This window comes from Pseudophryne corroboree, chromosome 6 (genome assembly GCF_028390025.1).
Source record: "Pseudophryne corroboree isolate aPseCor3 chromosome 6, aPseCor3.hap2, whole genome shotgun sequence".
Taxonomy (NCBI): Eukaryota; Metazoa; Chordata; class Amphibia; order Anura; family Myobatrachidae; genus Pseudophryne; species Pseudophryne corroboree.
The window spans coordinates 166,472,454-166,492,209 of record NC_086449.1 but is presented as its reverse complement, the minus strand read 5'-3'; the positions used below and the strand labels follow the sequence as shown (position 1 = coordinate 166,492,209).

The 19,756-nt window shown below is 47.2% G+C and overlaps 1 protein-coding gene across 1 annotated transcript in view; it reads right to left on the bottom strand.

Annotated features, from left to right (window-relative positions):
* TIA1 (TIA1 cytotoxic granule associated RNA binding protein) overlaps positions 1-16,577 on the bottom strand; it is a 250,165-nt gene extending 233,588 nt beyond the window's left edge. Inside the window, exon 1 of the mRNA XM_063932088.1 lies at positions 16,357-16,577. Within this exon, the coding sequence (XP_063788158.1) occupies positions 16,357-16,476 (120 nt within the window). The 5' untranslated portion in view covers positions 16,477-16,577. The remainder of the gene's footprint in view (positions 1-16,356) is intronic.
* Between the last annotated feature and the right edge of the window lie 3,179 nt (positions 16,578-19,756).

The window sequence follows — 19,756 nt, the reverse complement described above, 5'->3', positions numbered from 1 at the left end:
AGGCCAGGGCCTCAGCCGTTCCTTGCCACTCCGTGTGTTAAATGGCATATTGGCAAGTTTACGCTTCTCCTCCGACAATTTTATTTTAGGTTTTGGAGTCCTTTTTTTACTGATATTTGGTGTTTTGGATTTGACATGCTCTGTACTATGACATTGGGCATCGGCCTTGGCAGACGACGTTGCTGGCATTTCATCGTCTCGGCCATGACTAGTGGCAGCAGCTTCAGCACGAGGTGGAAGTGGATCTTGATCTTTCCCTAATTTTGGAACCTCAACATTTTTGTTCTCCATATTTTAATAGGCACAACTAAAAGGCACCTCAGGTAAACAATGGAGATGGATGGATTGGATACTAGTATACAATTATGGACGGGCTGCCGAGTGCCGACACAGAGGTAGCCACAGCCGTGAACTACCGCACTGTACTGTGTCTGCTGCTAATATATAGACTGGTTGATAAAGAGATAGTATACTCGTAACTAGTATGTATGTATAAAGAAAGAAAAAAAAACCACGGTTAGGTGGTATATACAATTATGGACGGGCTGCCGAGTGCCGACACAGAGGTAGCCACAGCCGTGAACTACCGCACTGTACTGTGTCTGCTGCTAATATAGACTGGTTGATAAAGAGATAGTATACTCGTAACTAGTATGTATGTATAAAGAAAGAAAAAAAAACCACGGTTAGGTGGTATATACAATTATGGACGGGCTGCCGAGTGCCGACACAGAGGTAGCCACAGCCGTGAACTACCGCACTGTACTGTGTCTGCTGCTAATATAGACTGGTTGATAAAGAGATAGTATACTCGTAACTAGTATGTATGTATAAAGAAAGAAAAAAAAACCACGGTTAGGTGGTATATACAATTATGGACGGGCTGCCGAGTGCCGACACAGAGGTAGCCACAGCCGTGAACTACCGCACTGTACTGTGTCTGCTGCTAATATATAGACTGGTTGATAAAGAGATAGTATACTCGTAACTAGTATGTATGTATAAAGAAAGAAAAAAAAACCACGGTTAGGTGGTATATACAATTATGGACGGGCTGCCGAGTGCCGACACAGAGGTAGCCACAGCCGTGAACTACCGCACTGTACTGTGTCTGCTGCTAATATATAGACTGGTTGATAAAGAGATAGTATACTCGTAACTAGTATGTATGTATAAAGAATGAAAAAAAACCCACGGTTAGGTGGTATATACAATTATGGACGGGCTGCCGAGTGCCGACACAGAGGTAGCCACAGCCGTGAACTACCGCACTGTACTGTGTCTGCTGCTAATATAGACTGGTTGATAAAGAGATAGTATACTCGTAACTAGTATGTATGTATAAAGAAAGAAAAAAAAACCACGGTTAGGTGGTATATACAATTATGGACGGGCTGCCGAGTGCCGACACAGAGGTAGCCACAGCCGTGAACTACCGCACTGTACTGTGTCTGCTGCTAATATAAACTGGTTGATAAAGAGATAGTATACTCGTAACTAGTATGACTATAAAGAAAGAAAAAAAAAACACGGTTAGGTGGTATATACAATTATGGACGGGCTGCCGAGTGCCGACACAGAGGTAGCCACAGCCGTGAACTACCGCACTGTACTGTGTCTGCTGCTAATATAGACTGGTTGATAAAGAGATAGTATACTCGTAACTAGTATGACTATAAAGAAAGAAAAAAAAACCACGGTTAGGTGGTATATACAATTATGGACGGGCTGCCGAGTGCCGACACAGAGGTAGCCACAGCCGTGAACTACCGCACTGTACTGTGTCTGCTGCTAATATAGACTGGTTGATAAAGAGATAGTATACTCGTAACTAGTATGTATGTATAAAGAAAGAAAAAAAAACCACGGTTAGGTGGTATATACAATTATGGACGGGCTGCCGAGTGCCGACACAGAGGTAGCCACAGCCGTGAACTACCGCACTGTACTGTGTCTGCTGCTAATATATAGACTGGTTGATAAAGAGATAGTATACTCGTAACTAGTATGTATGTATAAAGAAAGAAAAAAAAACCACGGTTAGGTGGTATATACAATTATGGACGGGCTGCCGAGTGCCGACACAGAGGTAGCCACAGCCGTGAACTACCGCACTGTACTGTGTCTGCTGCTAATATATAGACTGGTTGATAAAGAGATAGTATACTCGTAACTAGTATGTATGTATAAAGAAAGAAAAAAAAACCACGGTTAGGTGGTATATACAATTATGGACGGGCTGCCGAGTGCCGACACAGAGGTAGCCACAGCCGTGAACTACCGCACTGTACTGTGTCTGCTGCTAATATAGACTGGTTGATAAAGAGATAGTATACTCGTAACTAGTATGTATGTATAAAGAAAGAAAAAAAAACCACGGTTAGGTGGTATATACAATTATGGACGGGCTGCCGAGTGCCGACACAGAGGTAGCCACAGCCGTGAACTACCGCACTGTACTGTGTCTGCTGCTAATATAGACTGGTTGATAAAGAGATAGTATACTCGTAACTAGTATGACTATAAAGAAAGAAAAAAAAACCACGGTTAGGTGGTATATACAATTATGGACGGGCTGCCGAGTGCCGACACAGAGGTAGCCACAGCCGTGAACTACCGCACTGTACTGTGTCTGCTGCTAATATAGACTGGTTGATAAAGAGATAGTATACTACTAATATTATATATACTGGTGGTCAGGTCACTGGTCACTAGTCACACTGGCAGTGGCACTCCTGCAGCAAAAGTGTGCACTGTTTAATTTTAATATAATATTATGTACTCCTGGCTCCTGCTATAACCTATAACTGGCACTGCAGTGCTCCCCAGTCTCCCCCACAATTATAAGCTGTGTGAGCTGAGCACAGTCAGATATATATATACATTGATGCAGCACACTGGGCTGAGCAGTGCACACAGATATGGTATGTGACTGAGTCACTGTGTGTATCGTTTTTTTCAGGCAGAGAACGGATATATTAAATAAAACAAACAACTGCACTGTCTGGTGGTCACTGTGGTCGTCATTCACTAAACTCTGCACTCTCTTCTACAGTATCACAGCCTCAGGTCAATCTCTCTCTCTCTCTCTCAACCCTAATCTAAATGGAGAGGACGTCAGCCACGTCCTCTCCCTATCAATCTCAATGCACGTGTGAAAATGGCGGCGACGCGCGGCTCCTTATATAGAATCCGAGTCTCGCGATAGAATCCGAGCCTCGCGAGAATCCGACAGCGTCATGATGACGTTCGGGCGCGCTCGGGTTAACCGAGCAAGGCGGGAAGATCCGAGTCGCTCGGACCCGTGAAAAAAAACATGAAGTTCGGGCGGGTTCGGATTCAGAGAAACCGAACCCGCTCATCTCTAGTAGAAAGCAGCCCAGAGCAGCCGTCACACTGCATTGGTTGAGCCTCTGGTCATGTGTTTATGCGTTCCACACAGTTGCCGGTGATTGTGAGAGCCAGAGGCATCCAGAACTGTAGGACTGCTGTGGATTGAGCGGCATGAATAGTATGGCCACTGTATGTTCTAAAGATAATGAGTTGCCTATTTATATAATTTAAGTGATTGTTCTATTAAAGCTTTTTAAACAGGGGGGGGGTGGGGGTGGGGGGGGGGGGGTGCACCGACGATTTTGCCTAGGGTGCTGAGAAACCTTGCACCGGCCCTGACTGTAGCGGCCAACAGATGGAAATTTCCCCTGCTCTTTCACAGGAAAGGAACGGGGAAATAACTTTTCTCCAGTGGAGGAGCACAGATACCGGGTGCCATATACTATGAGATATCTTATAGTGTATGCAGGAGCAGTTGTAGGCGCAGGCAAGCTGGGCGGGTGCCCGGGCGCGGCCGCAGTCACCCCGCAGGTGCCCACCTCCCAACCGCACCCCGACTGCAGCAGGCGCTGTAGGCTGTGTGAGCGTCCGCTGCAGCCAACACCATTGTCAGGCACTAGAGGTCCTAACTGACCTCTAGTGTCTGTGCGGTGCTATGGGAGAGACGTCATGACGTCTCTACCATAGATCCAAGGAGCGGGCGGCTAGAGACAGAGGGCTGCAGCGGTCGGAATGCAGGAGCGGGGCTGGTGAGTATTGTGTTTTTTTTGTGTGTGTGTGTGTGTAAGCAGCGCTACTAGGGGGCATAACTACAAGGGGTACATCTACAGAGGGCATGTTTACTGGGGGCATATCTAGTGTTCCCTCTAGAAAATGGAGGGGGCGTGGCCATAAAATTTCAATTAAGTGGGTGGTGCGGCCCACAGATGTTAATACAGGGGGCGTGGGCGGCCGGCGGCATCACTGTTGGGGGCGTGCCTAGCACCTACGGAGGTGCTGGGCTTCCTCCAAGCTCTCTCCCACAGCGTGAATGGATGCCGTGCGCATGCGCACGGCATCTTTACATGCTGGGAGGGCAGGAAGCGGGCGGCTGTTTTAGCAGGACGCCGCAGAAAGCACAGGGCGGATTTTGCCCTTAAAAAATCGGGCAGGGCGCGGCGTCCTGCTAAAACAGCCTAGCGTGAACACTGCATATCTACAGGAGGCTCAACTACTGGGGGCTCAACTACTGGGGGCATATCTACTGGGGGCATATCTACTGGGGGCATATCTACTGGGGGCACATCTACTGGGGGCACATCTACTGGGGCACATCTACAAGGGGCCAGGGACATACGGTGAGGTAAATTTCTCAGGAGGCACTGGTTAGTACCAGCCAGATTTACACACAATATATGAGCCAAATGGTTCACGTGGGCATTATACACAGGTGCAGCAGTATAAACTCCTGGAAATTTGGTGAGTTTTGATTAGAGATGGGCGGAAAAGATAAGCATCTGCCATAGACTTTTTGCTCCAGAGATTTGACTATAAAAATGAGTAGAATAATACAAAAAAGATGTTTTTAACATATTCTTTGTATTTTTCATATACAGGTTGAGTATCCCATATCCAAATATTCCGAAATACGGAATATTCCGAAATACGGACTTTTTTGAGTGAGAGTGAGATAGTGAAACCTTTGTTTTTTGATGGCTCAATGTACACAAACTTTGTTTAATACACAAAGTTATTAAAAATATTGTATTAAATGACCTTCAGGCTGTGTGTATAAGGTGTATATGAAACATAAATTAATTGTGTGAATGTAGACACACTTTGTTTAATGCACAAAGTTATAAAAAATATTGGCTAAAATTTACTTCAGGCTGTGTGTATAAGGTGTATATGAAACATAAATGCATTCTGTGCTTATACTAGGGTTCCATCGCCATGATATCTCATTATGGTAAGCAATTATTCCAAAATACGGAAAAATCCGATATCCAAAATACCTCTGGTCCCAAGCATTTTGGATAAGGGATTCCCAACCTGTACTTTATATAGTCCAATCTCTGGCACAAATGTTAGTATAACAGGAAAGGCTCTGCCTCACCCCACCGCACGTCACTACAAGGGGCACATCTACAGGGGGCACAACTACTGGGGGCACATCTACTGGGGGCAACTCTACTGGAGGAACATCTACTGGGGGCATAACTACTGGGGGCATATCTACTGGGGGTATAATTACTGGGGGCACATCTACAGGGGGCACATCTACTGGGGACATATCTGCAGGGGGCATAACTACTGGGGGCATATCTACAGGGGGCATTTCTTCTGGGGGCACTACTAATAAGGGCATTGCATAGGGGGCACTTAATAAGTGCAATGTGTATAAGGGGCTACCTGTCACAGTGTTTATAAGGGGCTACCTGTCGCAGTGTGTATGAGGATCTACCTTTTGCAATGTGTATAAGGGTCTACCTGGTGCAATGTGTGTATGGGGCTACCTGGCGTAACGTGTAGAGGGGACTCTGGTCTACTATGGTGTAATGTGTGTAAGGGGCATCAACATGATATAACGAATACTACTGTGTGGTGTAATGTGGACTGACAGACACTACTGTTGGTGTAATGTGACTAACGGACACTACTGTGTGGTGTAATGTGACTGACGGACACTGCTGTGCGGTGTAATGTGAATCAGTACTATTCTGTGGCCATGCCCCTTCCCTATGAAGCCACACCCCTATTTTTTTGCCACACTCCTTCGACGTGCACCAACCCTATTTTGCCTGTCAAGTGGGGGGGGGGGGGGGGGGACACACTTTCGCCCTGGGTGCCACAAGGTCTAGAACCGTCCCTGAGTGTATGTCCATGATATCTCATAGGTGTGAGGCTGTCAGATAACATTTCTGTTGGTCTGAGAGGAATTTTTATCTTACTGTATATGCCCAGCATAACTGCAATGTTACAGTTATGCTGGGTACACACTAGGCCGACCTACTTGCATACACACTTACCGATCGTCGGCCCAATGTGTTATGCCTTACGTCAGTCCAGTTTGCTGTCAATCACCAGTGGCCTCTGCAGCAAGTGCACACAGCATGATGTACCGATATATCAGCCATTGGCTGTGCTACAGGGCCGACGTGATATGTTTGTGAACTACGTCATTCATAGACATATTGCCCATTCAACTGAACGGCTGATATATCAGCCAGTGTGTACCCAGCATTAGGAGCTGCTTGGTTGGTACTTTGGCCCTCATTCCGAGTTGTTCGCTCGCTAGCTGCTTTTAACAGCAGTGCAATCGCTAGGCCGCCGCCCTCAGGGAGTGTATCTTCATGCAGTTTCTGAGTAGCTCGAAACTTACTCCTACCTTGCGATCACTGCAGACAGTTCAGTTCCTGTTTTTTGACGTCACAAACACGCCCTGCGTTCGGACAGCCACTCACCCGTTTCTTCAGGCACGTCTGCGTTTTCTGCTGACACGCCTGCGTTTTTTAGCACACTCCCAGAAAACGGTCAGTTACCACCCAGAAACGCCCCTTTCCTGTCAATCACTCACCGATCACTCGAGCGATTGAAAACAGTTTTTCGGCCTTGTGTAAAACTGCAAAGTTTTGTCTGAAAGTACTTAGCGCGTGCGCACTGCGGCCCATACGCACAGAGCCGGCCCTAACCATTATGATGCCCTAGGCAAGATTTTGGCTGGTGCCCCCTAGCACCACCGCTAGTTCCACCTCTGACCCTGCACCCCTTTCACAGCACCATCACCCATAGCAGTTCTTTTTTTTTTTTTTTTTTCCTACTCCCTGTAATTTAAATAAGAACAGTGCGCACATTCGGCGCACAGCCCAAAAAGGTATGCGTTTTTGCTGGCAAGGAGCATGTCCACACAATAGTACCCCCAATTCAAATTATGCCTCATAGTAGTGTAACTTTATACACAATTTATCATACAATAGTGTCCCTTATTCACATAACATCACACAGTAGTACCACTTTACCTTATATACGTTACCCCTTGCAGTAGTGCGCCTCATTCACATAACATCATACCGAATTGCTCCTTATTCACATTACAGTAAATCATATTGCTCTTTATTCACATTAGACCACACAGTAGTGCCCTTTTTATATGTTATGCCACACAGTAGAGCACCTTATACTAGAGATGAGCGCCTGAAATTTTTCGGGTTTTGTGTTTTGGTTTTGGGTTCGGTTCCGCGGCCGTGTTTTGGGTTCGAACGCGTTTTGGCAAAACCTCACCGAATTATTTTTGTCGGATTCGGGTGTGTTTTGGATTCGGGTGTTTTTTTCCAAAAACACTAAAAAACAGCTTAAATCATAGAATTTGGGGGTCATTTTGATCCCAAAGTATTATTAACCTCAAAAACCATAATTTACACTCATTTTCAGTCTATTCTGAATACCTCACACCTCACAATATTATTTTTAGTCCTAAAATTTGCACCGAGGTCGCTGTGTGAGTAAGATAAGCGACCCTAGTGGCCGACACAAACACCGGGCCCATCTAGGAGTGGCACTGCAGTGTCACGCAGGATGTCCCTTCCAAAAAACCCTCCCCAAACAGCACATGACGCAAAGAAAAAAAGAGGCGCAATGAGGTAGCTGTGTGAGTAAGATTAGCGACCCTAGTGGCCGACACAAACACCGGGCCCATCTAGGAGTGGCACTGCAGTGTCACGCAGGATGTCCCTTCCAAAAAACCCTCCCCAAACAGCACATGACGCAAAGAAAAAAAGAGGCGCAATGAGGTAGCTGTGTGAGTAAGATTAGCGACCCTAGTGGCCGACACAAACACCGGGCCCATCTAGGAGTGGCACTGCAGTGTCACGCAGGATGGCCCTTCCAAAAAACCCTCCCCAAACAGCACATGACGCAAAGAAAAAAAGAGGCGCAATGAGGTAGCTGACTGTGTGAGTAAGATTAGCGACCCTAGTGGCCGACACAAACACCGGGCCCATCTAGGAGTGGCACTGCAGTGTCACGCAGGATGTCCCTTCCAAAAAACCCTCCCCAAACAGCACATGACGCAAAGAAAAAAAGAGGCGCAATGAGGTAGCTGTGTGAGTAAGATTAGCGACCCTAGTGGCCGACACAAACACCGGGCACATCTAGGAGTGGCACTGCAGTGTCACGCAGGATGTCCCTTCCAAAAAACCCTCCCCAAACAGCACATGACGCAAAGAAAAAAAGAGGCGCAATGAGGTAGCTGTGTGAGTAAGATTAGCGACCCTAGTGGCCGACACAAACACCGGGCCCATCTAGGAGTGGCACTGCAGTGTCACGCAGGATGTCCCTTCCAAAAAACCCTCCCCAATCAGCACATGATGCAAAGAAAAAGAAAAGAAAAAAGAGGTGCAAGATGGAATTATCCTTGGGCCCTCCCACCCACCCTTATGTTGTATAAACAAAACAGGACATGCACACTTTAACCAACCCATCATTTCAGTGACAGGGTCTGCCACACGACTGTGACTGATATGACGGGTTGGTTTGGACCCCCCCCCCGAAAAAGAAGCAATTAATCTCTCCTTGCACAAACTGGCTCTACAGAGGCAAGATGTCCACCTCATCTTCACCCTCCGATATATCACCGTGTACATCCCCCTCCTCACAGATTATCAATTCGTCCCCACTGGAATCCACCATCTCAGCTCCCTGTGTACTTTGTGGAGGCAATTGCTGCTGGTCAATGTCTCCGCGGAGGAATTGATTATAATTCATTTTAATGAACATCATCTTCTCCACATTTTCTGGATGTAACCTCGTACGCCGATTGCTGACAAGGTGAGCGGCGGCACTAAACACTCTTTCGGAGTACACACTTGTGGGAGGGCAACTTAGGTAGAATAAAGCCAGTTTGTGCAAGGGCCTCCAAATTGCCTCTTTTTCCTGCCAGTATAAGTACGGACTGTGTGACGTGCCTACTTGGATGCGGTCACTCATATAATCCTCCACCATTCTATCAATGTTGAGAGAATCATATGCAGTGACAGTAGACGACATGTCCGTAATCGTTGTCAGGTCCTTCAGTCCGGACCAGATGTCAGCATCAGCAGTCGCTCCAGACTGCCCTGCATCACCGCCAGCGGGTGGGCTCGGAATTCTGAGCCTTTTCCTCGCACCCCCAGTTGCGGGAGAATGTGAAGGAGGAGATGTTGACAGGTCGCGTTCCGCTTGACTTGACAATTTTGTCACCAGCAGGTCTTTCAACCCCAGCAGACCTGTGTCTGCCGGAAAGAGAGATCCAAGGTAGGCTTTAAATCTAGGATCGAGCACGGTGGCCAAAATGTAGTGCTCTGATTTCAACAGATTGACCACCCGTGAATCCTTGTTAAGCGAATTAAGGGCTGCATCCACAAGTCCCACATGCCTAGCGGAATCGCTCCCTTTTAGCTCCTTCTTCAATGCCTCCAGCTTCTTCTGCAAAAGCCTGATGAGGGGAATGACCTGACTCAGGCTGGCAGTGTCTGAACTGACTTCACGTGTGGCAAGTTCAAAGGGCATCAGAACCTTGCACAACGTTGAAATCATTCTCCACTGCACTTGAGACAGGTGCATTCCATCTCCTATATCGTGCTCAATTGTATAGGCTTGAATGGCCTTTTGCTGCTCCTCCAACCTCTGAAGCATATAGAGGGTTGAATTCCACCTCGTTACCACTTCTTGCTTCAGATGATGGCAGGGCAGGTTCAGTAGTTTTTGGTGGTGCTCCAGTCTTCTGTACGTGGTGCCTGTACGCCGAAAGTGTCCCGCAATTTTTCTGGCCACCGACAGCATCTCTTGCACGCCCCTGTCGTTTTTAAAAAAATTCTGCACCACCAAATTCAAGGTATGTGCAAAACATGGGACGTGCTGGAATTTGCCCATATTTAATGCACACACAATATTGCTGGCGTTGTCCGATGCCACAAATCCACAGGAGAGTCCAATTGGGGTAAGCCATTCCGCGATGATCTTCCTCAGTTGCCGTAAGAGGTTTTCAGCTGTGTGCGTATTCTGGAAAGCGGTGATACAAAGCGTAGCCTGCCTAGGAAAGAGTTGGCGTTTGCGAGATGCTGCTACTGGTGCCGCCGCTGCTGTTCTTGCGGCGGGAGTCCATACATCTACCCAGTGGGCTGTCACAGTCATATAGTCCTGACCCTGCCCTGCTCCACTTGTCCACATGTCCGTGGTTAAGTGGACATTGGGTACAACTGCATTTTTTAGGAGACTGGTGAGTCTTTTTCTGACGTCCGTGTACATTCTCGGTATCGCCTGCCTAGAGAAGTGGAACCTAGATGGTATTTGGTAACGGGGGCACACTGCCTCAATAAATTGTCTAGTTCCCTGTGAACTAACGGCGGATACCGGACGCACGTCTAACACCAACATAGTTGTCAAGGACTCAGTTATCCGCTTTGCAGTAGGATGACTGCTGTGATATTTCATCTTCCTCGCAAAGGACTGTTGAACAGTCAATTGCTTACTGGAAGTAGTACAAGTGGGCTTACGACTTCCCCTCTGGGATGACCATCGACTCCCAGCGGCAACAACAGCAGCGCCAGCAGCAGTAGGCGTTACACGCAAGGATGCATCGGAGGAATCCCAGGCAGGAGAGGACTCGTCAGACTTGCCAGTGACATGGCCTGCAGGACTATTGGCATTCCTGGGGAAGGAGGAAATTGACACTGAGGGAGTTGGTGGGGTGGTTTGCGTGAGCTTGGTTACAAGAGGAAGGGATTTACTGGTCAGTGGACTGCTTCCGCTGTCACCCAAAGTTTTTGAACTTGTCACTGACTTATTATGAATGCGCTGCAGGTGACGTATAAGGGAGGATGTTCCGAGGTGGTTAACGTCCTTACCCCTACTTATTACAGCTTGACAAAGGGAACACACGGCTTGACACCTGTTGTCAGCATTTCTGGTGAAATACCTCCACACCGAAGAGCTGATTTTTTTGGTATTTTCACCTGGCATGTCAACGGCCATATTCCTCCCACGGACAACAGGTGTCTCCCCGGGTGCCTGACTTAAACAAACCACCTCACCATCAGAATCCTCCTGGTCAATTTCCTCCCCAGCGCCAGCAACACCCATATCCTCCTCATCCTGGTGTACTTCAACACTGACATCTTCAATCTGACTATCAGGAACTGGACTGCGGGTGCTCCTTCCAGCACTTGCAGGGGGCGTGCAAATGGTGGAAGGCGCATGCTCTTCACGTCCAGTGTTGGGAAGGTCAGGCATCGCAACCGACACAATTGGACTCTCCTTGTGGATTTGGGATTTCAAAGAACGCACAGTTCTTTGCGGTGCTTTTGCCAGCTTGAGTCTTTTCAGTTTTCTAGCGAGAGGCTGAGTGCTTCCATCCTCATGTGAAGCTGAACCACTAGCCATGAACATAGGCCAGGGCCTCAGCCGTTCCTTGCCACTCCGTGTGGTAAATGGCATATTGGCAAGTTTACGCTTCTCCTCCGACAATTTTATTTTAGGTTTTGGAGTCCTTTTTTTACTGATATTTGGTGTTTTGGTTTTGACATGCTCTGTACTATGCCATTGGGCATCGGCCTTGGCAGACGACGTTGCTGGCATTTCATCGTCTCGGCCATGACTAGTGGCAGCAGCTTCAGCACGAGGTGGAAGTGGATCTTGATCTTTCCCTAATTTTGGAACCTCAACATTTTTGTTCTCCATATTTTAATAGGCACAACTAAAAGGCACCTCAGGTAAACAATGGAGATGGATGGATTGGATACTAGTATACAATTATGGACGGGCTGCCGAGTGCCGACACAGAGGTAGCCACAGCCGTGAACTACCGCACTGTACTGTGTCTGCTGCTAATATATAGACTGGTTGATAAAGAGATAGTATACTCGTAACTAGTATGTATGTATAAAGAAAGAAAAAAAAACCACGGTTAGGTGGTATATACAATTATGGACGGGCTGCCGAGTGCCGACACAGAGGTAGCCACAGCCGTGAACTACCGCACTGTACTGTGTCTGCTGCTAATATATAGACTGGTTGATAAAGAGATAGTATACTCGTAACTAGTATGTATGTATAAAGAAAGAAAAAAAAACCACGGTTAGGTGGTATATACAATTATGGACGGGCTGCCGAGTGCCGACACAGAGGTAGCCACAGCCGTGAACTACCGCACTGTACTGTGTCTGCTGCTAATATATAGACTGGTTGATAAAGAGATAGTATACTCGTAACTAGTATGTATGTATAAAGAAAGAAAAAAAAACCACGGTTAGGTCACTGGTATATACAATTATGGACGGGCTGCCGAGTGCCGACACAGAGGTAGCCACAGCCGTGAACTACCGCACTGTACTGTGTCTGCTGCTAATATATAGACTGGTTGATAAAGAGATAGTATACTCGTAACTAGTATGTATGTATAAAGAAAGAAAAAAAAACCACGGTTAGGTCACTGGTATATACAATTATGGACGGGCTGCCGAGTGCCGACACAGAGGTAGCCACAGCCGTGAACTACCGCACTGTACTGTGTCTGCTGCTAATATATAGACTGGTTGATAAAGAGATAGTATACTCGTAACTAGTATGTATGTATAAAGAAAGAAAAAAAAACCACGGTTAGGTCACTGGTATATACAATTATGGACGGGCTGCCGAGTGCCGACACAGAGGTAGCCACAGCCGTGAACTACCGCACTGTACTGTGTCTGCTGCTAATATATAGACTGGTTGATAAAGAGATAGTATACTCGTAACTAGTATGTATGTATAAAGAAAGAAAAAAAAACCACGGTTAGGTCACTGGTATATACAATTATGGACGGGCTGCCGAGTGCCGACACAGAGGTAGCCACAGCCGTGAACTACCGCACTGTACTGTGTCTGCTGCTAATATATAGACTGGTTGATAAAGAGATAGTATACTCGTAACTAGTATGTATGTATAAAGAAAGAAAAAAAAACCACGGTTAGGTGGTATATACAATTATGGACGGGCTGCCGAGTGCCGACACAGAGGTAGCCACAGCCGTGAACTACCGCACTGTACTGTGTCTGCTGCTAATATATAGACTGGTTGATAAAGAGATAGTATACTCGTAACTAGTATGTATGTATAAAGAAAGAAAAAAAAACCACGGTTAGGTCACTGGTATATACAATTATGGACGGGCTGCCGAGTGCCGACACAGAGGTAGCCACAGCCGTGAACTACCGCACTGTACTGTGTCTGCTGCTAATATATAGACTGGTTGATAAAGAGATAGTATACTCGTAACTAGTATGTATGTATAAAGAAAGAAAAAAAAACCACGGTTAGGTGGTATATACAATTATGGACGGGCTGCCGAGTGCCGACACAGAGGTAGCCACAGCCGTGAACTACCGCACTGTACTGTGTCTGCTGCTAATATATAGACTGGTTGATAAAGAGATAGTATACTCGTAACTAGTATGTATGTATAAAGAAAGAAAAAAAAACCACGGTTAGGTCACTGGTATATACAATTATGGACGGGCTGCCGAGTGCCGACACAGAGGTAGCCACAGCCGTGAACTACCGCACTGTACTGTGTCTGCTGCTAATATATAGACTGGTTGATAAAGAGATAGTATACTCGTAACTAGTATGTATGTATAAAGAAAGAAAAAAAAACCACGGTTAGGTCACTGGTATATACAATTATGGACGGGCTGCCGAGTGCCGACACAGAGGTAGCCACAGCCGTGAACTACCGCACTGTACTGTGTCTGCTGCTAATATAGACTGGTTGATAAAGAGATAGTATACTACTAATATTATATACTGGTGGTCAGGTCACTGGTCACTAGTCACACTGGCAGTGGCACTCCTGCAGCAAAAGTGTGCACTGTTTAATTTTAATATAATATTATGTACTCCTGGCTCCTGCTATAACCTATAACTGGCACTGCAGTAGTGCTCCCCAGTCTCCCCCACAATTATAAGCTGTGTGAGCTGAGCAGTCAGACAGATATATAATATATATAGATGATGCAGCACACTGGCCTGAGCCTGAGCAGTGCACACAGATATGGTATGTATGTGACTGAGTCACTGTGTGCTGTGTATCGCTTTTTTCAGGCAGAGAACGGATTATAAATAAAAGTGGTGGTCACTGGTCACTATCAGCAAAACTCTGCACTGTACACTACTGAGTACTCCTAATGCTCCCCAAAATTAGTAAATCAAGTGTCTAAACGGAGAGGACGCCAGCCACGTCCTCTCCCTATCAATCTCAATGCACGTGTGAAAATGGCGGCGACGCGCGGCTCCTTATATAGAATCCGAGTCTCGCGATAGAATCCGAGCCTCGCGAGAATCCGACAGCGTCATGATGACGTTCGGGCGCGCTCGGGTTAACCGAGCAAGGCGGGAAGATCCGAGTCGCTCGGACTCGTGAAAAAAAACATGAAGTTCTGGCGGGTTCGGATTCAGAGAAACCGAACCCGCTCATCTCTACCTTATACACATAATGCCACACATTGGTAATGCATTTATAGTTATACACATAATACCACACAGTAATGCCCCTTACACATATGACACACATTATTAATGTCCTTATAAACATAATGCGCCTTACACATTATGCCAACCTTATTAATGCCCTTATACACATAATGTCCCTTACACATATGCTGCACATTATTAATGCCCTAATACACATAATGACACACACAGTGCCCCTTACACATATGTTACACATTATTAATGCCCTTATACACATAATGACACAAATAGGGCCCTTTCCACATTTGCTGCACATTATTAATGCATTTATACACATGGAACGCATAATGGCCCTCATTCCGAGTTGTTCGCTCGCAAGCTGCTTTTAGCAGCTTTGCACACGCTAAGCTGCCGCCTACTGGGAGTGAATCTTAGCATAGTAGATTTGCGAACGAAAGATTAGCAGATTTGCGAAGACAGTTCTTAGCAGTTTCTGAGTAGCTCGAGACTTACTCTGCCACTGCGATCAGTTCAGTCAGTTTCGTTCCTGGTTTGACGTCACAAACACACCCAGCGTTCACCCAGACACTCCCCCGTTTCTTCAAACACTCCCGCGTTTTTCCCAGAAACGGCAGCGTTTTTTCCGCACACACCCATAAAACGGCCAGTTTCCGCCCAGAAACACCCACTTCCTGTCAATCACACTACGATCACCAGAACGAAGAAAAAACCTCGTAATGCCTTGAGTAAAATACCTAACTTAATAGCAAATTTACTTGGCGCAGTCGCACTGCGGACATTGCGCATGCGCATTAGCGACTAATCGCTCCATTGCGAAAAAATAATAATGAGCAATCAACTCGGAATGACCACCAATGCCCCTTACACATATGCCGAACACTATTGCACAACCAACCCACTCACACACACACAACACTCACACGGCCGCTAACACCGTGACCTCTGCCTCTGCTTGGATACAGATGTGATCTCATAAATCTTGCCTCCATGTGCCATGCAGCAGGAGATGCCTGGCATGAGTCAACTGACTCGGGTGCCTATTTTTGATGAAAATACATCTTATTTGTATTGCTATGTGGCTAGGATGCACAAGCAGCATCTGCTGATTAAAATGATATGCAGCATGCCTATATACTGTGTGCGACTATGGCTGTATATGCATACGAAATGCTACACACAGAATATAGGCATGCTGCATATAATTTTAATCAGCAGAAGTTGATTGTGCCCCTAGGCATACCAGATGCCATAGGCAATTGCCTATTTTGCCTATGCTTAGGGCCGGCTCTGCATACGCATGCGCAGAACAGCCGATTTTCAGCCTGATCGCTACTCTGCGAAAAACGGCAACGAGCGATCAACTCGAAATGAGGGCCTTTATCTCCTTCCAAGATTTGATACATCTGCCCCTATTTACCATAAATAACTATAACCCTTCTAAGAAAATATCTAAATCATAAATAAGATGTGGTTCTCTCAGTAAAATCAGTTAGTTAAACAATACATAAGTTCATTTGTAAGTGTAAAAAGTTCAGTACCGGACTTGGGGTTGTGCACATATTGTATTTGTTATGCTGTGGACAGTCCCTTGGGCAAAAAAGACCTCCAAGTCTGTGGGTAAGTTTTGATTCCTGCTGATTGGCCTCTGGTGAGAACATCACGCTTCTGTCGCTTGCTGCATCTAATGCTTCCTCTCCCAGTCTCTCTTGCCTGACACCAGCACTTGCTGCCTCACCTCCGCCCTCACACTTCTCCACCACCAACTGCCACCTGCTTCCAACTGCCCCTTCCCCTACCACCTGACACTGCTCATGTGGCGTCCTCCTGACATCTTGAGCAGTCACAGAGCGTGCTGGGAATAGTAGTCCATGGTCTGCCTGTGTAATAGCACTTGTGTACATTTTAGCTTGATACTCGGTGTTGGAAGTAAAATGCCTTGCATAGCGGGGTATTATATCTGTACTACCTGTAATTTTGCCTATACATCCACAGAACATCAGGGCCTGATCAACCAATAGGCTGATCAGGCTGCAGCCTGTAGCGCTGGGTCCTTGGGGGGCGCAGTGGGTGCGGCGGATGTCTCTTTCGTCATGACATAATGCGCCGTACCCGCCCATGCTCCCAGAGCGGTCGCAGCCATTAAAGATTGCAGCGGCCCTGCCCAGGAGAGGATAGGCGGACCACGGTTCAACTCTCTAACCAGGGTCCTCATTCCGAGTTGATCGCTCGCTAGCTGCTTTTAGCAGCAATGCAAACGCTAGGCCGCCGCCCTCAGGGAGTGTATCTTAGCTTAGCAGAAGTGCGATCGAAAAGTTAACAGTTCTGCAACTAAAAAATGTCATGCAGTTTCAGAGTGGCTCAAGACTTACTCGTAGCTTGCGATGACTGCAGTCTCCAGCCACTCCTGAGTTTTTACCTGGCACGCCTGCGTTTTTTAGCACACTCCTGAAAACGCTGAGTTGCCGCCCAGAAACACCCACTTCCTGTCAATCAAACAACGAACACTCAAGCGACTGAAAAGCGTCGCTCGAGCTTGTGTAAAACTACAAAGTTTTGTGTGAAAGTACTTAGCACATGCGCACTGTGTACCATGCGCATGCACAGAAATGCCGTTTATTCACCTGATCGCTGCGCTGCGAAAATCGGCAGCGAGCGATCAACTCGGAATGAGGGCCCTGGTGCGGACCGACTATCACTGACTGCGGAGGCCATGTGTGGTTGAAAACCTGTTGTCTGCCTGGATGTCTGCAGGAGAGGAGATGGCATCCATGTGTGCTAGAGGGGAGCAGGCAGGGCCGGATTGGCCATTACAGTTACAGGGGAGTTCCCCGGGGGGCCGACTAGTGTGTGGGGCCGCCTGTCATCGGTAGCCCCTCCCCCTCCCTTTTACAGCTAGTACTAGCGCGGCCACTATCGCAAGAAGAGGCCCGCGCTGCCTAGCTGAGATAGGTGCGCGCGCCACATCAGTGATGTCACGCACCTCGAAGGAAGAGGGGTGACTTGTCTAGCAGCCTGCTCTCCGCTCCCTGGGCCGCCGTCAGCTGGAGTCTGCAAGCCAGTGGTAAGAGGAGGGGACACGGAGTGGGCAGGGCCGGATTAACAATGGGGCTGATGGAGCTGCAGCTCCATGCCCCCCCTCCCTTTAAAATAGAGACAGGGAAAAAAAATTTTTTTTTTTTTTTTTTTTAGCTTCAAGCAGCCACTTGGGACCCATCCATTCACACCACAACTGATCTCCCCCTGATAGCCAGCCAGAAGCTTTAATAATGAAATATGTATGTGCAGTGATCGCAAAAACGCGCTATTAACACCTGGAGGACGACGGACAAGGTGATTACTGCAGTGTGCCTCAGTGCTCTTACCTGGTGTAGTGTGCCTCAGTGCTCTAACCTGGTGTAGTGTGCCTCAGTGCTCTAACCTGGTGTAGTGTGCCTCAGTGCTCGTACCTGGTGTAGTGTGCCTCAGTGCTCTTACCTGGTGCAGTGGTGCCTCAGTGCTCGTACCTGGTGCAGTGGTGCCTCAGTGCTCGTACCTGGTGCAGTGGTGCCTCAGTGCTCGTACCTGGTGCAGTGTGCCTCAGTGCTCGTACCTGGTGCAGTGTGCCTCAGTGCTCTTACCAGGTGCAGTGTGCCTCAGTGCTCTTACCTGGTGCAATGTGCCTCAGTGCTCTTACCTGGTGCAATGTGCCTCAGTGCTCTACCGAGCGCATTGTGTATAACGTACTCTACCGGGCGCATTGTGTATAACTTGCTCTACCGGGCGCATTGTGTATAACTTGCTCTACCGAGCGCATTGTGCATAACTTGCTCTACCGGGCGCAGTTTGTATAACTCACTCTAACTGGCGCAGTGTGTATAACGTGCTCTAACTGGCGCAGTGTGTATAACGCGCTCTAACTGGCGCAGTGTGTATAACGCGCTCTAACTGGCAAAATGTGTATAACGCGCTCTAACTGGCGAAATGTGTATAACGTGCTCTAACTGGCGAAATTTGTATAAGTCCTCAACCTGGTGCAAAGTGTATAACGTGCTGTACCTGGTGCAAATTGTATAACGTGCTGCACCTGGTGCAAAGTGTATAACGTGCTGTACCTGGTGCAAAGTGTATAACGTGCTGTACTTGGAGCAATATGTATAAAGTGCTCTACCTGGCGCAGTGTGCATAGGAGGTTCTACCTGGTGCAATGTGTATAAGCGGCACTACTGTGTGGTGTAATGTGAATTGGCACTATTATGTGGTCACGCCCCTTCCCCATGAAGCCACGCCCCTAAAATTTTGTGGAGCAGCTTCGGCGCGCATTGCCTATACTTTGCGGTCTGGGAGGTGGGACACCAATTCACTTTCTGCCTAAGGGCACCAAAATGTCTAGTTACACGTCTGGTGCAGGGTGTCCTGCATGCTACACAGCCCAGCAGCATTGTCACCCCATCCCCCCACCTTGCAACACTTTTGTAGTGTCCAAACAAGATTAAGTTTAAAAAGAACCTTCATTCCGATGGGACCCAGAAAAAGACCGGTAGGATCCCAATTTTCAAAAGTGAGGGGTCCCTGGGACCCACTTTTTTTTGGGCTCAGCGCGATCACTGAATGTGTAACATATTAGTATGGTGGGGTTAATTATTTAGTTTAATAGGGGTGGATGTCTCTGTACTTTCATACTTTAATGTACTGGGGGTAGGGGACTGGGCTACTAATGTATTGATATGTTGAGGGTTAATTATTTAATATAATGCAGGTGAGAGAAGTGTTACTGATTTATTGGGATTGTGAGGGTTAATTATTTAGTGTAATGGGGTGAATGGATGGGCTATTCATTTATTGCTGTGGTAGTGGGGCAGTCATCTAATGTAATAGTGGTTGAGGGCTGGGCTTTTAATGTGTGTGTAAGCGTGCCCTGCATAGGTAGGGGGAGTCGATGGCATAGTATGGGTAGTGGGA